General features: G+C 36.7%; 1 protein-coding gene across 3 annotated transcripts in view; it reads right to left on the bottom strand.

Annotated features, from left to right (window-relative positions):
• Positions 1-15,371, bottom strand: part of Tmeff2 (transmembrane protein with EGF like and two follistatin like domains 2) — a 274,658-nt gene that overhangs the window by 247,762 nt on the left and 11,525 nt on the right. For all 3 annotated transcript variants that reach the window (XM_013121121.3, XM_013121122.3, XM_005080916.4), the window contains exon 4: positions 11,306-11,332. In XM_013121121.3, coding sequence (XP_012976575.1) covers positions 11,306-11,332 — 27 coding nt within the window. The remainder of the gene's footprint in view (positions 1-11,305; positions 11,333-15,371) is intronic.

Raw genomic sequence — 15,371 nt, 5'->3', positions numbered from 1 at the left:
TGCAGAACAGTGACCCTCTATGTTTACACAAACATGGATGCATTACAGTTGTTCTGGCTGACCACCACTCTGCAACACAGTCGCCCATCCTTTGCATCATTAAACACCTACTCCAGTGCAGGCACTGTTCTCTTGGGCTCTGCTGATAGAGTCTTTACTTCCAGGCTGCTGCTGCTGCTGATGGCATGATTTACTCTAAAATAATTTGTACTAGAATCTCACTGGGATCATGCAAGGGCTCCGTTCTCCCTCTGTATATATCTTTGCCTATTTCATAACTTAAAGCAGAATCTCACAGAGTGCTACACTTTCTTTTTCTAAATGGAGAGACTGTGGATATACGTAATAGCTGATGCCTCATTTTCTAAGTATTATTACTTGATTGCCAAAGTATATCCATGTAAGGCAATTGTTGTAGTTCTTTGGAAACCCAGAAGACAGCCCTACTCATCACTGATTCAATGCCAAAGTAAATGAAAGCATCAAGTGGATTTCCAAGTTATGCTGGTATTTTTTTTGGCCAAAACCATTTGATATTTTAATAAGTAATTTGGCTACAGAATAAAGTGTTCACATAGGGCAAAATCATCTCATTGCCTCCAAACTAGCTAACAAGAGTCTTAGAATAATTTCTTTTATTTTCCTCCACACACCACTTGTGAGGAGGATCACAAGTTAACAAGTGCACATCATGGTATCAGGCCCTGTGAAGAACCAGTATTTTGGCCTTTCTTTTTCAAGTTCAAAGAAACCTCTTCAAAAGGTCCCTGGAAGTCTGATAAGTTGCCTATCCCCTGATAACAGTCCATGGAGATCCCATATATCTCCATAATCCACAATTTATTTTGGAATATGAGTGAAATTTAGTCAAATACTTGAGAAGAATTTGTAGACGAGGAAGGAGCGTCAATGAGACATAAAATGAAATCAATTGATTCTATTTTCCCAGCAGTGAAAACAAATACACTAACAAGCCAAGCCTAAGGTGAAAAAGATGAGTGTTGAGGTTGAAGAGTCAGAAACTGGACCAATGTTGAGGTCTTTGAATAACCTAATAGGATGACTGACTTTTAGTCTATGGAGGATGGACAGCCTTATGAGTCTTATGTAAGACAAAAATATACTTATATGAGTATTTTCTATGCATATTCTGAGTGTGCTAGAAGAAATGTTTTGGCATAGTATGTCTGGGAGTAGGCACTCAAGCAAAGAAGCTCTTTCCAGTGTTGAAGACGAGAGATGCTTGTTAAGGGTCTATGACAGGAGGATGGTGGAGAGTCTGGAACGTGAGAACTCAATAGAAAATCCACAGTGTGCTAATATGTAACACTGAACTTGCTATCTGTCTCTGTCACATCCTATTTCAGAGAAGATCCTGGCATAAGGGACCTCTCTTAATGAAAGGCCAGGGGTAGGGGATTCTGGAATTGATGCCTGGATGTGGCTGGGCAGCCTCAACTTAAAAGGAGTGTGAGCATGAGCTTCCAGGATATAAGTATTTAATGTCATCCCCTTATTTAAGATGCTGTAAATAACTCTACTAGTGATTCTTTTTCTTTAACTGCCAGCTGTGTTTCTGTTTGATTATATTTAAAAATAAAACCTACTTTCAAAGATAACCACATGCAAACAGTGATAGTTGTCTTTTGAGTAACAGAAAAAATTGTGAACATTGTAAAACTCTGCAGCTCTTGAGAAGTACACCACATACTACACTGTGAATAATCAGAACTGGGTTACTATAGAGTCAAATGTGCTAAATGATTGACTTTGCTTTGTGTGCCACAGTCTTTGCAGAGGATAGTCATTGTCTGGGAGATGCTCACTCAATCTCACTGTTCACATGACCACGTAAAATCTCTCAGCAGAGCCAGGACTAATTAAGCCCACGGAGCACCATTTTGTGGAGATACAGAAATGACTGATCCTTCTAACTGACAGTGCTGACCAGAGATTTTGTCGGCCACCTTCACCAAAAGAAGAAAATGATAAAACAGCACCCCAATTAGTCATGCACTAAAATACCAGTAAAAATAAATAAAAAGAACTGGAAAAAGAGAAAAGTTTGAATTCTAGACAATATGCTTTATACTTAGGCAGGAATGGGCCCAGTTGAAATGAATGATCTACAAAACACTTTCTCAAAGGGTAGAGACAGCATTATATGAATACGCAGATAATTGTTTTTTATTCTTCTCTGGGAGAGACCAGCAGGACATTCACAGTGACAAGTTTTGTGTTTTTATTTATTTCCAGATCCAGTCCACTGACTGAGGAGCAGTGGTGTAATTCTCTAGGTTTCACTTGTTGAAGAATGCTAAAATCATTTGAATACATTGTCTTCTGTTTAATTCTGGATTTCTTTTAGACTCCCTCAACTATAGCAAGTATGCCATTTGCCAGAGAAAATGAAATTGTTCTGTGTTAAGTACACATTGGAAATCATATGGTACAATATGTATGTACATCTAGTACACTGAAAAAAAAGTTATATTTTCAAATACAAATGTGAAACCAAGTCAATGCAATTGGGCATGCATTGCAGCATGCAGGGACATCCCTTTACCTTAAAGGGTATCTGGAAATAATAGAATTTTCTGCTTGTTTAAAACTATCAAGTATGAAAAAAACTGAATCTTAAATTAAACCTCCAATAAAAAAGAACATTATATTTCTTGACAGCAAAATCTAGGGGACTTTAGTCACTAAAGATAGCATTCATCAGAAAATTAGCAGACGGGTAGTCTAGGACAGACACAGAGTCCTCCAGAGTCTGAAGAACCACATCCAGACCACAGGATGTGTGTGTGTGTGTGTGTGTGTGTGTGTGTGTGTGTGTGTGTGTGTGTGTGTGTGTGTGTGTAGATAGCCACAGCAGCCATACAACAGTGGCAGAGTTAGAACTGTGAGCAAAATGGTGCTAGTAGCCAGGCTTCTGGGTCCTTTTCAAGAAAATCAAGAGCTCTCAACTGTTGAGCCATCTCTCCAGACCTTATATTTATCATTTAAATGCACCATCTTCCCACCTCCTACCTAACCTCAGCACAGTGTATTAATGCCTGGAGAATGGAACTAATTACCCTTTCAACCATCAGTCCATTCTAGACCCTCAACTCCTGTAGAGATGAACTTCTTTTGGACAGTATGTTGTCAACCAAATACCTTCTTCTCATGTCAGTCATTTACCAACAGCCTTGATTGTAGAATATTCCAGGCATTGAATGCCCTTGTATACCTTTCCTTGCTTATCAACAAACATTGCTGCTCCAGTCTCTTATGTCATCTCAGTCCTTCTGAATTATCCAAAATATTAGTACTTCCATTACCACCGTCCTCCCCTCCTGCACAGCACTCATGAACTGCTGCATTCTTCTTCCTTGTATACTTGCTTACTATCTTTTGTCTCTTCACATTAAATAAGTTCTAAATGGGTAGGAATTTTGCTTTTTTTGTTTACCACAAAATTAGTAATGGATAATGTAGTATTACATATACACCTTCCCCTTCTTTTCCCTGGGCGTGTTATACTCAGACAACTCCCATCTGGGAGTGTCATACTTGGACAGATCACAACTGAGACCCTTTTTCTGTTAGATATGTTGTCAAAGAAAACCAACTGGCATAACTACCTTTGATGAGTTCCATGTGAGAGGTGATCAATAGTGGAGTACACAGGACCAATCACATCTTCCCAACTGAGGACAATTCACAGAGCCCTCTCATCCAGGGAACTCCATCTCATTGTGCTATACTTTTATCCACTGCACCAATTCAAAGCCTTTCTCTTCCTATCCTCACTTCCTTCCTTCTTAAAAAACACTATTATTCTAGGGCATCATTCACTGAACTTCATGCACACAAATTTTAACCTCGAGGTCCCTCTTACTAAATACCCTGCCAATCACAGATGAAGAAATGGTCTAAGCAACTATCAGAGTAGGATAGCTGGAAAGTGGAAATCATGATCCAGTCCACACAGATTTGTGGTCTGGCAGTTGTGCTGTGGACTGTTGTCTTGCCGTGTTATTCTCACCTTTATAACATGTATCTCATTAAAAATGTAAAGGATACCAAATAGCATAGAGAGAAAAATTTTAGAAGAAGAATGTGATAGAGAACAAATGGGAATACACAGAAGAGAATGGATACCAATGATATGCCTTGAAGTAAGAGTACAACGTGGGTAACAGCAACATAAACACACGTTTTATGTTCTGCGTTGAACAAGACATGTGACTTCAGAGGAAAATGTGATAAAATTTCCTAAGAGTTTTGGGAATGTCGTACAAATGGACTTTGGGAGCCCATTCCACATGGAGGGATGCTCTCTCAGCCTGGACACACTGGGGAGGGCCTAGGCCCTGCCTAGGGTGATATGACAGACTTTAAAGATCCCCCATGGAAGACCACATAGTCCCTGGGGAACGGAGGGGGCGTGGGGTTGGAGGATATGGAGCTTGGTGGGGAGCAGGGCAGGAGGGCACAGAGAAGGAGCTGGGATTCACATGTGAATCAAGCTTGTTTCTAATTTAAATAAAAAAGAATTTTAAAAAGAGTTTTGGAAAAACTTGTAATTTATGTAAACATAGAAACTGAGGTCTGGTGGAAGTTATTGCAAGCAACTGCTTTGAGAGGTAGACTAACCCTGAAGTCTGCAGTTTCCTTCCTTGAAGTTTGAGGACTGGGTTAGTTACCATAGTTACTGTAGATGGGGTATGGTTAAGATGGCCATCCTTATCTTCATGCACACATTCAAAGGCTATTGTGTTTAAATAAATTATGTAAGTATGCTTACCGATTTAGCTAATTTATATTTGGACATTGGTAAGAAGTGGAGTACAGTTTCCTACCTGCTCTAAAACACTTTGTTTTTAAAAACCTCTTACTCTTTTAGAAAAAATAGTAATGCTTACAGTCCTGATGATGAGACTATTTTCTTTTAAATATATTGACTAGCCCATATTGAAGTCCCTTCCATGTTTTAATTTAATTTTCAGGAGAGGCAATATGCCTGCCACTTCAATTTAAGAACAATTATTTTTGACATTTTTATGCTTTGTTTCTTCCATATGTTGTATAATTATAATTTCTCTGGGGGTTTCACATCTATCCTGTATATCAGTCCTGTAGTTTCTGTTTCCTTCTATGTGCAGACATCAACATTTTAAGTCATGAACCTAAGTCTACTAATTAAACAATTTCAAGTTATTCTTGTTAAACTCTGCATAGAAATTATGTTCTCAGAGGAAAATGTAGCAGGAATTCCTGTAACTCCATCTCTAATTCCACAGAGTTCAAAGTTCTTTGCTCTAGTTTACTGTGATCATCTTCGCCTAAGAGGTCTGAGCCTGCTTAAACATTAAGATGAATGTCTCTCTCCAAGGAGACTGAAAGTACAAAATAAAAAATCTTAAATAGATATCATTCAAGCCAATTAAAAATCTAAGCTGCAAATCTCTGGATACTAAATTCAAAGTCACTTCTTCTACATTGCATAGGATCATTAACTTTTTTCCCTGTAGTTTTTATAAGCTAAACTGGATCTCCTGGAAAAGTTTGTAGTGTTCATTTCACTTTCCCAGGCAATGTAGACCTTTAGAAACCTTCACTGCTCTATTTTAAGAAAAATAACTTTATTCGTATTATGGTATTCATGTGAGAAAGCAAACTACTCTGAAGCCACGCTCGTAGCTGAGGCTTCACCTTCTTCCGTTTGTCTTTCCACTATTTTCATTGTTTCTATTTCTGTCTGCTTCTTGTATTTTCCTGGTGTTGCCATCCAATACATCCTCCTCACTAATTCTGCTTCTATTTCCTTATTCTGTCTCCATATTGTTTGTTTTTGAGATAAAGAGAATGAAAGACAGATCTTGAGCCACAGAAGTCAAGATTCCAATTGGGGTATAGATGGCTACATGCCCATTTCTAGGAAGAAAAGGAGCCCTTGGGTGTGTGAGATAAACTAAGGATGGTTCCTGTTGCTCCCTGCTTGAATTGCCTTGGAAGACCTCAGACCTTGTGCAACTGCTGGAATTCTGGCTGGAGCTGCAGTGTGAACCCAGTGGGGGAGGGGGGTCATTGTGGAGTAGATTGTGTTTGCCAGACTTGATTATGACAGTAACCGAAGGAGGCTCAGGGAGGAGTACAGCAACATGGAAGAGAAAATGACTTAGCTCTTACATACAAGAATTTTATGAAATGAATATTCATTTCTTTTATCTCGGGTGTATTTAACACTTTACTTCTGCAGGGGATTATTTCCTTTCATAATCAGCATCATAACTTTTCCCATTGTGTGATAAGAGGAGAATTAATATGCAGTCTCCCTGAACATAATAAAATGGTCATGATTGGCATCACAAATGCCAGAAATCTTGCCACAGTGCCTAGGTGATACTAGACATAAATCAAACAATTAACATGAGAAAGAAAAAGACTGCTTAAAAACAGCTTTCAAGTTCCCAAACTTCTTAGAGCAGTACACCCATTTTTTATCAACCCCCTTTGTCAGCAGTAGTAGCTGAGATTTATATTTTGCTGTAATGTAATCCTTTTCTGTTTGTGCCAAATTGTTCATGAAGTAAATATTTTAATTATTGAAATCTTGGGGAAATTTTTATTAAGAAAAAACAAAATATGAGTTGGTATTCTGATTTGAAGTTACCATAATATTTATTACTTTGAAATTCATATGGATTATACAAATACCAGATATAAAAATACCAGTTATAAATTGGACTTGCTACTGTTCATTTCTTATATTAATCTATCTAAAAATTCTCTAAGATGCAGGCTATTGTAATGTGTTCTGGTAATATCAGAAAAGGAGGCTGAAGCAGGAGGATCATAAATTTGAAACTGGCTTAAATATAAGAAAACATCTTCTCAAGAAATGTTCCTAGAAACGAAGAGCTCTAAAGTGTGTATGCTGGCTAAATGCTTTCTTGTTCTCATAAAATAACAACATACCATTGTATCCATAGCATGTATCTCGGATACATATTTAATTCTACAAATACTGCAGAAATCTCAGAAGATGTCATTAGAAGCTGATTGTGAATCTGGCATCATGTAAAACAGGACAGCACATTTGCAAATATTTTAAATGTTAAGATATGGATTTCAGGCCAGGGGTGGTGGTGCACATCTTTAATCCCAGAACCCAGGAAGCAGAGGCTGGCAGATGGTGGATCTCTATGAGTTCCAGGCCAGCCTGCTCTACAGAGCAGAACAGCTATGAGAGAAACCCTGTCTCAAACAAAAAACAAAACAAAAAGATATGGTTTCATTTATGGATGGACCTTTTATCTTTGGAAATTTGGTGAGAATGTAAACAATACAAAAGTACTTTTAAAAGGAATGAAGGGAAACATTCAAAAATTTGTGTTTATAATACAGCTTAAAGGTGCAGAAAAGCAGAGGCTAAACCATCCTTCCAGCACCCACACAGCCTTAGATCTTGAGCTGGAAGATGCTTTAGTACGTTTTTCTTCCTCAGTATTTGTTGCCTAAGGAAGTCTGTGGGTAGATAGGAGGTGATGATTCCTCCCACACACAGCACTTCCTTATTTACAACACTGAATCTCCATATACATACATTTAAGCACTTGAATTGCTAATCGGATTCAGTCACTTTCTCAAGTTCTTAGGAGTGTGGTCCACAGAATGTGGTCCACGAATTATCTTCTGGCACACAAAACAGTAAGTTATAGTTTATTGTGAATGTTTTCCAAGTGCAAATCAATTCAGAAGGAATGTTGATGCTGATGACTTTTCAAACATTTTTTTTTGGTCAGACACAAAACTCCATAGCACTTATATTCAAAACTAACAGTGTATTCTTTCTACAGTAAAGTTATTTTTTATAAATTCTCTTGAATACCAGAAGATGAGGATACAGAGCCTGAAATGGGTAAAACCACGCATCACTATGTGGGGTAATTACTCCTAGTTCTTCTGCAGACCCCTTTACAAATGAACACCAAATGAAGATCACCTTGGAGACACTGTAAACACATTATCCTAACAAACTGAATGATTTGAAAAGTTTGATCTGAAGAGTAAAACAGTTAAAACTTTCCATAAAATGTGTCCAAACAACACCAATGTTATAAAACCATTATATCCATTTTACTTAGGATAAAAAATTTCCTCAATCATAGTAAATGACAGTTATGCCATATGCAAATGAGTAAAGCTTAAACTATCTTAAAATAATCTTGTCTAATTTTCCTTGCCAGTATTCATCCATTTAAGAACACAGGCCATCTAAAACAGGTAAAACTTATGCAATTTTAAAAAATGAATTTAGCCTTCAGGGTTCAACCATTTTATTTACAGCAGCTACTCATGGCAAATGTTTGTAGATGCATACTAGTCATATCAGTACAGTAAACTTGAGAGTCATAGGAACTTTTTGTCAGATAAGGCATTATAAGCACAACCATCAAGCTTCCAAGGTACTTGCAAAGATGACCCAATTCCTATATATTCACATTAGATCAGTCACAGCATATTCAACCACATGTAGTTCATTCAAAGGATTATCCTGGGTCCACTGAATACTTCTTCATAGGATCTCTTAGTACAAAAGCAGTCCCCTCTAAGAGCATTGGAGTCAGGAAGCCAAACCCAGTTTTGACAACTCAAGGGCTATGTGATCTCTACTTAAGTTTATCTTTATCACTGTAATTACTAAGCTATTTGGCATCTTAGAATAAACAGTTTAAATAAAATTCAAAACTGTTAGTACCATAGAATATAATAACATGTAAGCTGGGGGGAAAAGCAATCTGGCCAACGTCCCAGTTTTGTCTCTAATTTAAAACTTTTATTCATATTACTAAAATTTCCAGAACATTTGTTATTTCAAAGATTATACCTCAGAATTCAAAGCAGTGGTTCTCAAGCTGTAGGTCTTGACCTCTTTGACAAACCTCTATCTCCAAATACTTACATTGTGATTCATAACAGTAGCAAAATTACAGTTATGAATTAGCAATGAAAATAATTTTATGGTTGTGGGTCACTACAACATGAAGAACTGTATTAAAAGGTCACAGCAATAGGAAAGTTGAGAACCACTGGTTCAAAGGGTTATATGTCCTATTGCTTAAAAGTAAATATATCTTCTGAAGCACTTTGATCAGATATGGTAGCTCCTGTGTGTACCGGGATTTGTGAGGCAGAAACAGGAGAAATTCTCTGAGTTCAAGATTAGCCTGCCCTGATTAGTGAGTCCGTTCAGTCCAGACTGCTTACAGAGTGGGACTCTCTCTGAGCAGCAATAATGACAGAATTTTTTAAGCGTTAGAATTTGTATTGCTTTTATTAAGGAAGCTATAATTGAAGAGAACAATTAAGGAGAAAGACACTGTGGGTGAAGAGAGGGGGTAAAACATATTGGGGGAAGAATGGTGTTTCCCCATGGTGTATCCTTCTGCTTATGAACTATGTAACCAATGTCATACTCATGAGAGGAAAATGACTTCTTTAAAAGCAAACAGTCTTACTCAGATGGCAGGAGAGCACAAGGAACAAAATGGGTCAATCTAAGAATAACGATGAAGGATGGGCTTAGTTTGACTTCCATTTTCTTGTGCTAATATCAACCAATGAACTCTACGAAGTTGCACTGTCACAGTCAGCACAGGTTATTATTTTATAAACAAGAAAACATGTATGCTATGTGGGGAGAGTGTGTGATGGAAACTCGGCTGGACTGTGAAGACATTCTGTTTTCTGTAGACCATTTTCGTTTTCTCTATAAATTGGTAGCTAAGGAACAAGACTTGGGTGAACAGTGGAACATCTCAGACTCAACAGAGTAAATGACAGAGACGTCTGCAAACAAAACTAACTGTATAGAATTCTGCAAAGAAACCTCTTCCTGTCAAAGCAATACTTTAAACTGGACAGATTTCTTTATATTTCAGTGGCAAAGCTTCTGCTAAAGTCATTGCTCTTTTCCTGTCTTTTATATTGAGATTTAACTTGCTTCCCAAGCACTCCCTTTCAAAGCCTCCAGGAAGCTTTCTTGAGAATACTATATTCATCACCTAGGGAGCGGGGGCAACTAGAAATGGTGGTCCACATCTGTGTGTCGTCAAACATGATCTGCATCTGAGTTATGACTAATGCTGAGTTTTAGCCCTTCTGGAATAATGTCGAGCTCCCATGTGCTGCTCTGAGATTTCTGGGTGTAGCTTATTGGATCAGTAAGCCTTTTTCTCTGTAAGACTCAAGTTTCCAAAACTAGATAAAGTGTGCAGCATTGAATCACTAAGTTCCTGAACATAAAGCTTTCTCTTACTTGGTTTCATCATGTTCTATATTTACTAAGAGTTATAACATCATTATTTTACACAGCCTAAGAAATCATTGTGATAGTATTTATGTTTCAAATACATTTTTATTTTATTAATCTTACAATTATACCTTGGGTTTTGTTCTTTACTTGTTTTGTGTAGATAAAAGTGGCATTAGGGATTTCATTTGGAATTTACAAGGAAAGTTTAATCTAAAAATCAAGTATGTCTTGGTTGTATGCATATCAGACAGGACTTGTAAAATTTGTACTTCTCTCTTACACACTTAAAATAAAATTAAGTACACAAAGCATACATCTTATGGGCCCAAAAGGATATGACACATATACCTTTAATTCCAGTGCTCAGGGTGCAGAGACATCTGGATTTCTGTGAGCTCAAGGCCAGACTGGTCTCCACAGAGTTCCAAGTCTGCCATAGTACGCAGTGTACTCTGTCTCAAACAAAACAAAATAAACCAAAGCAAAACAAATAAAACTATATCTCATTTTATTAAAATTAACTATATTAGTTTCATCAAGGAAGAAAAGAGAATTTTGTCTTTAACTTAACTTTTACCTTTTTATTTTATGAACTAATATGTCTTGTCTTAAACTTAAATGCTGATATTGAGGGAAAGATTATGTATTTAAAAAACAAACATTTAAACATGTTTCTCCATGATTTCTGTCTTGCTAAACATGTCCACAATTGCGTTTTGACATTTGGCACTGTTTGTACATATTTCAAACTTAGCTCATACACAAGCAAGTACATGAAGAGGCAAGATGGAATGAGATGGGTGTGGTTCATGAATAGACCAAAAATAGGCATGGCATACACAGTAAGTAAACTAGGAGAACAAGTTTCCATCTAGTTTTCCTTTCCTACCATCCAAAATGTAAGTTTTTCTTAGATGTCTGCCCTAGAACTAGTATCAACAAGCATCCACAGAAATCCATCAAAATTTCCAAATACAGAAAAAGAGCAACTCCTACCTCCGTCTCCAGATCCCGATCCTGCATCTGGGAAGACAAAAAACACACACAGTCATAAACACTTAATAATTTATTAAACAATGAGTGTTGTTGTGGTTGTTTTGCATTTGAGACAAGGTCTTTTGAGGAAGCTGAGACTTAAATCCAGATCCTCTGGAAGAAAAGCCAGTGCTCTTAACCACTGAGACATCTATCCAGTTACCAGGTTCTTTTATGCCCAGAGCTGATTCATAATCCTTACTGCCTTCACCTCCCAAATGTGGGGATCACAGAAATGCATAATCAGCTTGTTTACCATCTCAAAGCTAAAATATCATTGGTATGAAAATTGGTAATATTTAATCTGTTAATATATAGTTGTCTCAATTTAATCTAATTTCTATTGGCATAATACATAAACAAAATATAGCTTTAATTCTTAACTTTTATGAAACCCATATTATACAGCTTTAGGAAAAGTCCTAAACTTGACACTGTGAAATTCTCCCTGTTTTAGTTTTGATCAGGCTGAATTTAGAGATTTTAACATAAAGAAAGAGAAAATGAGATGCTTCTGTAAGCATATTTTCAAAGTTAAACAGTATATGTGGCAAACAAACAAATGACTTAGACATGTATTCTTGCAAATTGCTCATAAACAAAGATAAAAAGAGTCAGAGGGAGCACTTTGTGTGCTGAGGTGTTTACTAATACTACACTTGCTGGGAAGTCTGTCTGTAGCTAAATCACTGTGTTTTAAATTAGTAGAGGTAATTGTACTTCCAATGGAACAGACACCAAGAGAAGCAAGCAGCAAAATAGCTCTGTGTTGAGTTTTTTTACTCTGCTTCTTCCTGCCCTCTCTTCCAAGTCATTACAAGTAGTTAAAGTTTGCTTTTTTTCTGAGAACACAGACTCCAGAAATAATCTAATTCCCTAATCTTGGTCAAGACTATTGAGTTTCTAACTGTTCCTGAATGTTGATATCATTCTCTCTCTGCTTATTTCTTTGTATTCTCAGTATGCTTCATTATGTATTTCTAATGTTAAACTTAGGTAATATGACAATATTGGTAGTCTCAAATATGCTGTTGCTACTCTACATTGGAATCTCATATGGGATTCTAGGCACACATCAAATATCTCCTCTATGAATCTGTGTTTGTTGTTCAGTTTAATTAATATGAAACACTTCTTTTTCCTGCTGACTTATTTGACATTTTTCTGAGAAACACTATATAGAGAGGCCAGGGGCATGAAAATCCACCCAACTTACATTTATGGGAGAATGGGTGTTGCCATACAACATGTCCACCTTTGTGTCACTAACATTGCCATGGAGGAGCAGCAGTTGAACAATAAGTCTTTGTGGCAACTAATGTTAAATATCGCTGTATTATACAAGACTATCAATCAATTCATTAGCTGCTACTATGACTGGACATATACTTAAAGGAAAGATAATTGATAGAGACAGTTTATAGTAATATATATATGTATATATATATTTATTAAACCTATTCCTGTTTAATATATATATATGCGTGTGTGTGTATGTGTATATATGTTAAGAGTAAAATTTATTTATAATAAATATATATTAAGAAACATATTAAATATAAATATATTTCTTAGCATATTTATTCTTAATTTCTTTTTATACTCATATATTTATTTGTTACATATTTATTCTTTATATTGTAGATGTTTTGGTTTTGTTTTTGAAGACAGAGTTCCTTTGTGTAGCCCTGATTGTCCTAGATCTTGCTCTGTAGATCAGACTGGCCTCAAACTCACAGAGATCTGTCTTCCTTTGCCTCCTGAGTGCTGGGATTAAAGGCATGAGCCACCATTTCCTGGATATATATATATATATATTTATCTTAACAAACATAAAATTAATTTAGAATTGTAATCCCATGATTTGACATTTTAATGATAGCATATTAAAAAAGACATGCATATTTCCCTGTGACAGGAACATATTCCTCCAGTTAGAACAACACTCATTAGTTATAACACTATTTCTTTTTGACAGAATAGTGCTCAAATGGTCAATGTTTGCTAAGTTTCCTCTACTTTCATAGGTAAAACTTTTATTGACTTTGTTTGAATTGATTTGAAAGGTTATTTCACTATTACTTTTATTCAAAGGTACTAAAACACAGGCTGTACTTTAGCAGGATTAACACATCCTGCTAGTATGTTTTTAGTATATGAAGTCTATTTCTAATTTCTTACTAAAATCAGGAACTTCCATCAGGCAGACTAGCGTGATATTTGTTCCTCCACACTTGAATTTGACACACAGAAAGAGAAAGGTACCTATGTTCATGGGCTCCAAGCTGCTAAATGACAAAAGCAATCTTAAGCCACTTTCCTAATCCTATTCCTTCTGTTTAATGAATATAGTGAACAATAGCTTACATTAAATGTATGAGGACTGTCTGGAATACGATAATTAAAATGTTGAGAAAACATCTTGCCAATTGATCTTTTGGCTTTTGAGTAAATACATATGGCTGAGGAAAGTCATGAAAAAAAGAGTAGTAGTCTTTTGGCTTTTATCTCCCACATGCTTCAAAATTTCAAGAAAAATAATTTACTCCATGTGATTAATGTTTAATTTAACCCAAATTAAATAGCTAGGAAAGAAAAGGGAATATATGGGAAAATGGCCACTGCAGTTAACAGCATCATTATGAAATACTTATGGGAAACTTTAATGTTTTCTCAATTGTAGTATGACTCATCTTGGCAAGCCAGAAATAAATAGCCCAAGAAAGTCATGGGGTAGAAGGGGCAGAAACACCCTAGCAAAGACGAGTTACTACTGGACCTGAATATGGGCTGTTCATTAACTTAGTGCTTGCAAGGCAAGAAGTTTAGCTGCTGGTGAGACTGGCTATGAGGAAGCTACATTCTGGATAAAAAACAGCCTTGCCACTCTAATAAAATTATATGCTGTTCAGTATTTTATCCCTAAAGAACACAACTTGCCACCTCCACTCAGAATCAAAGAACATTAAAAATACATGGGAAAATTATGAAGAAAAGTCAGAACCCCAATTTATTTGCCATCAGGCCTGGTTTCTCTCCATCACTGCTCAGACCAAAACCCTTTTAGATTCACTAGTCAACAGAAACCGCATTCTGCTAAACTGACTGACTAATTAAATCCTGTAGAAATCTAAGTATGCAAATGAGGTAAGGACAGCTTCTTTGATTGTGATTAAATTTTCTACTTGGCTAAGTATTTATTTTCATAGTAAAAGCATCACACTGGGGACTAGCATGAATAGACTTGAATGAATCGAGAGTGTGACTGTGGACTGACAGGAGCTTACAGGTTGGGAGAAGAGTACTATTTTTAGTACCAGTGGTATTTGTCATAGCCATAGCTCCTGCTCTGTTTCCTGTGAGTGCTGCTTACCTGCTGGTCCTCACCTGGTGATGTGCAAGCTGGTTAGCTGCCCTTCTAGATCATAAACCAGGCTTTTCCTATTCCTCCCTAGTGTTAACTACAACCTTCCAGAGGTCCAACTGTTGCATTTATTTCTGTCCCATTAGTTCTAAAGTACTTTTTTCTTCATTGTTTACTCTTTTGGTATGGCTGAGTAATTTATTTTTATAGTTTGTTTCTTCGTGTTCTTTCTATGTCTTGATTCCCTACTACGAGGCTAGCCTTCTGGTCCTCTTCTGCAGGGATCCCTGTCCTCTGACTTGCACATTTGCTGTCATTTTTATACATACTTTTCACTCCAGGCCAAGCTGCAATGACCGGCTCTGCCAAGGCAGTAGTGTGCAGAGGCCAGTCCACTGACCGTCTTGAGCAAATAGGTCATTTACATTCAAAGGCAAAGAATAATTCAGGAGAAAAGACCCCTGAACAAGCAACACAAAGTCAAAAGACTGTCTCTGTAGCAGAGAAATGTCCTTGTTTGTCCTTTGTTCATTTTGTAAACTGTGGTAGTCAGCAGGATACCTCTGAATATCATCCACACTTAACAATCAGTAGCCTGAAACAGTCTTCTCAAGGAATCTGAGACTTTTCCCTTGCTCATTTTATACCATACCATACCCCAAC

This window comes from Mesocricetus auratus, unplaced genomic scaffold (genome assembly GCF_017639785.1).
Source record: "Mesocricetus auratus isolate SY011 unplaced genomic scaffold, BCM_Maur_2.0 Super-Scaffold_100010, whole genome shotgun sequence".
NCBI lineage: Eukaryota > Metazoa > Chordata > Mammalia > Rodentia > Cricetidae > Mesocricetus > Mesocricetus auratus.
This window is presented reverse-complemented; position numbering and strand designations above follow the sequence as displayed.